This window comes from Pundamilia nyererei, unplaced genomic scaffold (assembly GCF_000239375.1).
Source record: "Pundamilia nyererei isolate P.nyererei 1_Seehausen unplaced genomic scaffold, PunNye1.0 scaffold00093, whole genome shotgun sequence".
Lineage (NCBI taxonomy): Eukaryota > Metazoa > Chordata > Actinopteri > Cichliformes > Cichlidae > Pundamilia > Pundamilia nyererei.
In genome coordinates this window covers 233,049-241,205 of record NW_005187494.1, presented here as the reverse complement: position 1 = coordinate 241,205, position 8,157 = coordinate 233,049, and the positions used below count along the sequence as shown (strand labels likewise).

Sequence of the window (8,157 nt, the reverse complement as noted above, 5' to 3'; positions counted from 1 at the left end):
AAAGAATTATAATACCTTTTATTCTTATACAGATAGTACACAGTTGTACTTGTCTCTTCCCTCTAATCTAGCCCCTGTTCACACACTGAGCTGCACTGATGAGATTAACTGCTGGATGTCTAGATATTCTTTTATAGAACTGAACAGAAACAAGACATTTATATTTGTTGTTACTCCAAGGAAATCAGGAATCTTGTTCTGGAGAAGTGGTGAGTAATCTAATGGAGTGGTCTAGGTTTGCAAATGCCACAGCAGTTACTTGCCTGACTGCATTGTGCTAACTGTAAAGTTTGGACGGCTGTTGCTTTGGAGTATTTGGTTCCAGTGAATGAGATCTTCATGGTTAAGCTCACAAAGAAGGTTTGGACAACTACGCTTCTAGCTTTGTGGGACTAGTTAGCATCGAGGTTCCTCTGTTCCAGCATGTCTGCCCCAGTGCAGAAAGCAAGGTCTCATAAAGGCATGGTTGGATTAGTTTGGTGGGGAAGCACTTGACTGGTTGGAACAAAGCCTTCACCATCAAACACCTTTAGGTTGAACTGGAACAGCTGGCATGCCAGATGGATGAATGGACAACAAGGAATTGCAAACAGATCAAAGTATCATTAAAAATTGCGCGCTATAACACTGTTTTATTTGTTTTTTTTAAGTAGACAGATTTTACTGATGTTATATTTTAAATTGTGCCTCAACAAAGACTAATTCTACTCTATCTTCACATCCTCAGATAAGTCGCTTGTGCCCAGCCAGTGAACTGGACAAACCCACGTTGAGGCGCATCTTTGAGGCGGTGGGCCTCAATCTTCCAGCTCGGCTTCTGGTCACAGCAGTCAGAGGGGACGAGAACTCTGGCTTACCCCCAGATGAGCTCCTTTCGCTGGGCACGGCTTTGCTGGCTGCCCTGAGCACAGAGCCAGACATGGCCTCCAGTCCCCAGCTCCTCACCACCATCCCCCTCCTGCTGGGCATCTTAGCAAATGGTCCTGTATTTAACCAGCAGAAACGGGAAGCCCGGGAGCAGCACAAAGTAGGACAGAGTCCAGACGGTGAAGTCCAGTCAGCAAACATTTCAAACCCAGACTGTAATCCTGCCAGTGTGGCACAATCTGCAGAAGAGACTGAGAACAGCAAGAAAAAAGGCGATGATGGCAGTGAAGCAAACGGAGTGTCAACGTCTCAGGAGAACCCTCCCTCTACTAGCCTTGATGCGGCCTTGGCTGCTGACTGCTACCTGGTTTTGACAGTTGTGTGTGCCTTACCCAGAGGCCCGGAGCAGCTCCTGAGCAGGGGCGCCATCTCGGCTTTGTGCCAAGCGGTGGAACTGAACCAGACTCTGAGCCACGAGAAGGGGCTCACCTTGCTGGGCTCGCTCCTCTCTGGTAGAAACAAGGACAAAGCATGGAGCAAACACACTCCAGAGCTCCTCTCGCTGCTGGTCAGACTCTCCAAAGACTTCTGCGAGTCCACAGACGAAACCAGGTTAGGCATGTGTGGTCAGTTGGCGCAGTTTCTGCCCCCAGCAGGCGTGGCAGTGGAGAGTGAGGAGCTGAAGGCAGTCGTGGGCCGTTTATGGGAGATACTGAGACCTATGGTGCAGGCTAAATTGACACCGAGACATATCGGATCAATCCTGGTCCTCAGTGCTTGCCTGCTGGATTTATATGGCTGGGAGATGGCGGGACCTCCGAAGTTCTGTTGCTTACTGGTGAACCGGGCCTGCGTGGAGGTCAGAATGGGTTTGGAAGAACTGCCTGGTAATGATTTGACCCCTGAGGTGCAACACACAATAACAGGTAGTGTACTTAATCATAATAGTATGTTGATTGGAACTTTAAGTTTATTATTTTCCAGGATGACGCTTCATAAAAAAGGAAAAAGGTTGATTAAATCTTGCTGTAAAGCTTTCTTACTTCAGTTTAATCTTAGAGCTGAAGTTGACTTGGAATCTCATTTCTGCTGTATGATTTGCATGTAACTGTTCACTCAGCTGATTTAAAGTAGACATCTTGGTGTCCTCAGTTGCATGTTTTGGTTGTCATGTAACGGTGTTTCTTGTTGGGAGCAAGTACAATTGAAGTTTAATTAAACAAACAGGCATCATCTGACTCCTTAAGTCATTTTCTAGGTATTGAGATCTCATCAAGGTTAACCACCTCAGTCATTTAATCTGAACTGTGCTCCTCGTAGGCTGTTACCGAATCATGGAGGCGGCCATAGAGCAGGCCTGCAGTCCGGGAGTCCCGCAGGCTGCTGCACCTTCTCAGAGCTCAATCGCTACCCTCAGTCTGCAGCAGAGCAGGCAGGTCCTCGGGGTCCTGGAGGAGGCCTTCTCTGGCTTGATGTACTTCTTGCAGCAGGTAAAGAGATGATGAGAAAACTAACATAACAAGCTATCTGTTGGTGATACTAGAAATATGATCATTTATTGTGCACAAAATTATTTCTGTTGTGCTGACGTGTAGAGCCTAGGAGTAAAGAGAAAATTTAAATGTGAATAAATGACTCGTTTATTCATGATATTAAAGGTGGAGCCGAGCCGCTATGGCGACCCTTTCGTTTTCGCCACATTCCGCTCTCTGTGCTCGTGGTTGGCTGAGGAGACTTCCTGTCTTAAGGAGGAAGTGACTAAACTCCTGCCATTTCTGATAAACTACACCCGAAGCCACCTGCAGGGTGGGATCTTGGAGCATAGCCTCGCTGACTGGATGGTCAAGATGTCTATTGGTGAAGACAGGGGCGCGTGGACGGGCAGAGAGGCTCTCAGGTAAAGATGAAGTCTGAGAGGAGATTGGTAACATTTAGAGAAAATCTGCTGGTTTTATGTTGCACTGCCTCTTTTCCTTTTCCCTCCTCCCTAGGTATCTCCTCCCAGCTCTGTGCCACCTGTCAGCAGAGGAAGTTCCCAGGAAGGTGTTGCTCGATGTTGACACCCCGGCCCTGCTGGTGGACTTCCTGTCTCAGAGCTGGACTTTCCTCAGGGGAAAAACCAGTGTCGCATCCACAAGGGATCCCAGCATGGAGACAGCCTGCTCTGCTTTGCTCAACTTCACTGTTACAGAGCCAGAGAGAGTCAGGTAGCTGGTTTATCATCATAATCATCAATGTGACAAGCAGACCGTCTGTTTCTGAGTGTCTGCCAAATGTTTATGAGCAGTACTTATCACACCATCTGTGTTTAAAAATGCAAACCTGTAAACTTATTGTCTTCTAGAAAGGACTCGTGTTTCAGAAGCCTTGAGGCCCTTCTGAGTGAAGCACTCCCCCTCTTGGTGAATAAGCCCCGCCTCCTGGTCCTAACAGCAAATTGCTGCACTCTGGGACTCATGATTGGCAGATTAAAGGAAGGAGGTGAAAGTGGCTTTTGGTTCTTTATACTCTTAGGTTTGTGGGGGGTTGTAATTTATTTTTGCATAACCTTCAAGTTATTTAATCTAGAAACACTCTGTATAGAGATTCTCCATTGACATATCTGCACACTGCTTAAAGCTATTAGCTACTGGAACAACAGCTAGTTTTTCAGGGCTTTCCAGTGTAACCACGGGAATCTATGCCATGACCTCGGTTTTCCTCCACTTAGTGTTGGCTCAAACTGCTCATAGTTTACAAGTGTAAATGTATTTAAAAGGCTAAAGATGGTAAATTTTCCCTTCCCTACAGTTTGTATTTATTTATACACAGAACCAGTTTATAGAGATTACCCTGCACTGACTGGCAAAGCTGTGTCACCATAATGCTAGCAAGCTAGCCAACAAATGTTCCCATCTCAATCCTTTGCGATAAGGTGATCACAAACTTAAGTAACCTTGAGTTGTTGACATTGTGCAGTTTTCTTTGTTTTGAACCACCACCCACAGAACAAACTCTTGCACACACGGGCAGATGTGGCCCAAAGCTCCTTCTGCTTCTGCTCAGCAGTTCTGCTGGAAATTTACAAGAAGGAAAACTTGCAAGAATCTAGCTGCAGTCTTTCTCGTAGTGGTCCTGCAAGATTCCTAAGCCTTGCACAATGTTGGTCTATGATGTGAAACATGACGAATGTGACCCATTTAGATATGAACAAATAAATTAATGGTTTAGTTATTTGTTAAATAGTTTTCAACAAAGCTCTTCTCTGCAGGCTCAGTGGAAGCGGGCCAGCGGCGTTTCCTTTCTTCAGCTCTCCGGTTCCTTCGCAGCGCCCTGGACTCGAGCTCTAGTCCAGGTCCAGCGAAGGTGAGCCTGAGCTGGGAGGACAGTTGGGACGACGCTGCAGAGCTCTGGAGGTTGAGTTTGCAGGCCCTGGGAGGCTGTGCCCGTGCCCAACCCTCAATCACCACCCTGATCAGAGAGGAGGGTTGGCTCAGACACATGCTCGCCATGCTTCATCAGTGTAGCGCTCTGCCTGACCAGCTGACCCAGGATGCGCTGCAGGAGGCTCTGTGTGCCCTGGCAGAGCGGTGCCCGGTGTGCAAACAAGAAATCGGAGACATGATGACGAGATCCAGCGAAGGAGCTTTGAGCAGTATGAAGAAGCTGAAGAAGTCGGTGGGAGTGAAGTAAAACCAGCTGCTCTGGAGAAACGGTGTACTCTCTAATCGAGTACTTTTAACTTTTAGTGAAACCGCACAATGAAACCAATAAACCAGGGAAACTGCTGAAACCAAACTCGTATTATAAATGTGTTTGCTCTGATGGGTTTTTTTATTAATAAATTGGGGATGTCTGCCAAAATGTCTATAGTTTTAATAGGAATGAGGAGGCTCATGCATTTCTGTGCACATTTCTCTGAATGTGCCCTGTTTGTCTGACTGACCTACTTTATTGTTTTCATCATAAATCATTGAAAACATCTGAGAGCTCTGCAGGTAAATCCTTACAGAGACTGCTATACCTGTCACAAGGAGCTGAAAATGCACACAAGCTGTTTCTTAAATGCAACTGTTGAAAATGTAAATGCCTTTAATAAAGAATTATTTTTGTTAGAGAACGCTGTGTTTTGGGTTTGCTTTTTTGTTTTTACAGCTTTCTCGTACTAGCTGCTGCTTTGAGGACAGTTTTGTGCTGTATTGCATCATAAATTAAATATGATGCAGGTCTGCATTATGAGGTTGGATGTGAACATTTAAATTTCCTGTTCAAAGGTCATATTATTGCATTGGCCATTACATGAACTTAAAATAATGCTAAATTTGAATCATTTGATTAGAATCTTGTAATTTAAGTATTGTGTCAAACTTTCAGTGTAATGCGAACTGGGCTGGTGTACATTTATACCAAGCACATTTTCCTTATTTCACTGAACAGGCATTCAGTCGGTTTCCACTAGATGGCGCAATGACACTTAATGTGTGGTGAAGTTCTTGTTTACTGGCAAACTTCTTCCGTTATCCACATTTCCAGAGTTTTAGTTGTTTCAATTATTAGGCTGGTAATTAAATTATAGTGAAGCTATTAATAAAACAATATGTGGGGGGGAAAAAACAGCACAGAGAACAAAGTGTTTAGTTATGACATCGTTTTACTGGACGCTGAAAGTCTTAAGTTGGCGCATATCAGTCATCTAGCAACAAGAATTAAATGTTGTAGCGGATGTTAGACTTACTCAGAAATGCGGGGAAATTTTTATTTTTATTTGAGTTCTGGAATATTTCTAAATATTAAAGTGAATTTTTGATTGGGTTAATTTGTCAGGCCATTATCACCAATCAGCTATGTTTAACCCCTCCACCGCTGATCCTATGGTCCTCACACCAATCGTGACAAAAGTTTTCAGTTGCCCCCCTCCTCGACTCGTGTCACCTACCGCCCTCTTTTGTGTTTTTTCTAACACCTCCCCCCCCCCCCCCTCTCCTCACACCCGGCTCTATTCTCTGACTCATCCATACAAACTACTGCATCGTCTCTCAAAGTAACTCACTCCCCTCTGCACCTTCAGCCTGTCTCCTCTCTTCTCCTCTCCATCCATCTCTAACCCCTCAGCTGCAGCTTGACGTACAGCCCGAGCGCCATCATGCTCTGGAAATCCCGAACTAAAACTGACAACGCGCAGGTAAAGTTTTATTTTCATTGGTGGGCTCTGTGAGTCTGTTATGTTTTATATAGAAGCGCGTAAAAAGGTGCACACGTCTTTTTAAAATGTATTTATTTTTTATGTCAGAAGATAATTAAAGTCGGTTCAAACCGTGAAATACTCAAGGTGTATTAAAAAAGTTGAAACAATTTAAATAATTTAGATTTTTAAACCATCCCTCTAAAATTTCGTGCGTAAAAAGACTAACTTTTTAACGTAGACGTTAAAAGAATCACGGGAGATGATTTCCTTGTTGAAAATGTGAATTTTTGAGGGATATTTACTACTAATAAAACCCATCTGGAGTCTTACTTCGTGCGTAAAGCCTGCATAATGCTATTTTAAAAGGCAACAATAAAGCTAACGGTACAATCAGCGTGGGGCAAAACAAGCAAGCGAAGGAATATATCTCTTTAAGAGAAGTGGCTCCTCTCGACCCCTCCCCTTATTCTGCCGGGTGCGCGCAAAACCTATAAGTAGTGCGCTCATGGAGAGGCTGCAGGACTCTGTGTTGTGTTGTACGCGCGTGTTCGTATCTGGCAGCTGCTTTTCATCTGCGCGTAAAGAGCTCCGGCAGACAGAGAGATAAGGAAAAGTAAATATCAGCACCTCTGAATTGAATGGACCTTTAATAAAGGCCTGGATTACATCTGGGAACATTTTTTGTGACACCTTATGAGCCGTGGGAAGCCTTCGACTCCCGTTGAATTTTAAATTTTGGGGATCTGTCCAGACTGGTCCAGATGTTAATCCACACCTATTCCGCTATGGTAAGTTAGACAGAGTCGTTCTGGGTTGTTTTTTTATTTTATTTTATTTTAGTATTTTCAGGGCTGCTGGTGTCTGTTAGTCGTTACTGTAACACAAATTTACAAGGATTTTGTTTTTTGCATTAGAAATGTCAGTAAACCTTATAGAACGTGCGTAAAACAATTGCAGCTGGCGGTAAAACAAATTAACAAAATTGGAGTATATTAAGATACAGAAAAAGACTTAAACAGTGCGTTGAATTCTTTACAGCAGCTGTCAGCTTACAGAGTAATAGTAATTCATGTTTATTGTTTTCTAAATCATATAAGATTTGTGGTTCAACCGTTGCTGTTAATTCGGTTTCCTGTAGAAGTGGTTCCAAAGAATCACAGATACTTCAAAAATTTGACTTTACTGACACTGCGCCGCGCATCTGTCCCAGAGATGCTCTTTGTCTGTCTGCACACGGTCACAGCAGCTGAGACAGTGACCATGAGGAATCCACACGGTGGAAAGATGCTCATCTTTTTCTGTGTTTTGCAGTTTTTTTTATATAGAGAGAATTTGGGGAATAAAATTTGAAATGCACAAGTACGCACAATCAGTATGAGTAATTGTAGTACTGAATATCGACCTTGATCACAAATATGAAAGCCCATAATAATATTAATTTAAAGTTATTAGGTTGCATTTCTTTGAGAGATGATTTGAGTGGGTTTTAATGGCCTGGCAGCAGTCAGTCTCTCTGACATGTTTTATAGTTATGTACCAAAGCTGATCCCGGCTTACATTCTGTGCAGCCGGCCTCCGGGTTCTCCCAAGGATCTTAATAAAAACGCATGGGGAACCATCCCTGAGCCCTGAGTCTCAGGAACAGGATGCCTCAGGGAATGGTGGACTGCACCTCAGTGGAGATTTAAAAAAAAAAAAAAAAAGAAAGAAGAAGAAGAAACCTGAAGACATAATTATTTTCACTTTTACTTAAGGTGTCTTCTCATTTGTGGCCCATCAGTTACCTTATAATCTTACCTTTCTTCTCTTTCTTTATTTTTTCTTTATTATTTATGACTCTCGTTTGTTGACATTTTCGATATTTACAGTGTATTTTTTAATTAAAAAAACATTTTGCTGTTTGTTGTTATAAAACTTTTGCAAATATCTGTTTGTCTGTTAATTGTTTTGCCCATTCTTTCCTTGTTGCCTGAAATGCACTTTTTCATTCATCTGTGGGTGAAAGGCGGTGCACGAATAAAGCTGTGCCGGGCTGACCGATATCTGCTTTTAAGGCGGCATTTTTGGCAGGGAGATAATGGACATTGTTTCCACCACAACAGCATCGATCAGGTTGACCCAGCTTT

General features: G+C 43.4%; 2 protein-coding genes across 4 annotated transcripts in view; both read left to right on the top strand.

Moving 5' to 3' along the window:
* The window catches only part of ncdn (neurochondrin), a 6,161-nt gene extending 1,195 nt beyond the window's left edge, over nt 1-4,966 (top strand). For both annotated transcript variants that reach the window (XM_005739687.1, XM_005739686.1), the window contains exons 3-8: nt 728-1,793; nt 2,188-2,357; nt 2,526-2,764; nt 2,859-3,074; nt 3,212-3,348; nt 4,118-4,966. In XM_005739687.1, coding sequence (XP_005739744.1) covers nt 728-1,793; nt 2,188-2,357; nt 2,526-2,764; nt 2,859-3,074; nt 3,212-3,348; nt 4,118-4,539 — 2,250 coding nt within the window. In that variant the 3' untranslated portion in view covers nt 4,540-4,966. The remainder of the gene's footprint in view (nt 1-727; nt 1,794-2,187; nt 2,358-2,525; nt 2,765-2,858; nt 3,075-3,211; nt 3,349-4,117) is intronic.
* Nucleotides 4,967-5,910: 944 nt separating this feature from the next.
* Nucleotides 5,911-8,157, top strand: part of tfap2e (transcription factor AP-2 epsilon) — a 12,806-nt gene continuing 10,559 nt past the window's right edge. The window contains exon 1 of one of the 2 annotated variants that reach the window (XM_005739684.2): nt 5,911-6,028. In XM_005739684.2, the coding sequence (XP_005739741.1) occupies nt 5,990-6,028 (39 nt within the window). In that variant the 5' untranslated portion in view covers nt 5,911-5,989. Of the gene's footprint in view, nt 6,029-6,565; nt 6,820-8,157 lie in introns of those variants that run through there. The other variant, XM_005739685.2, reaches the window with a different exon arrangement.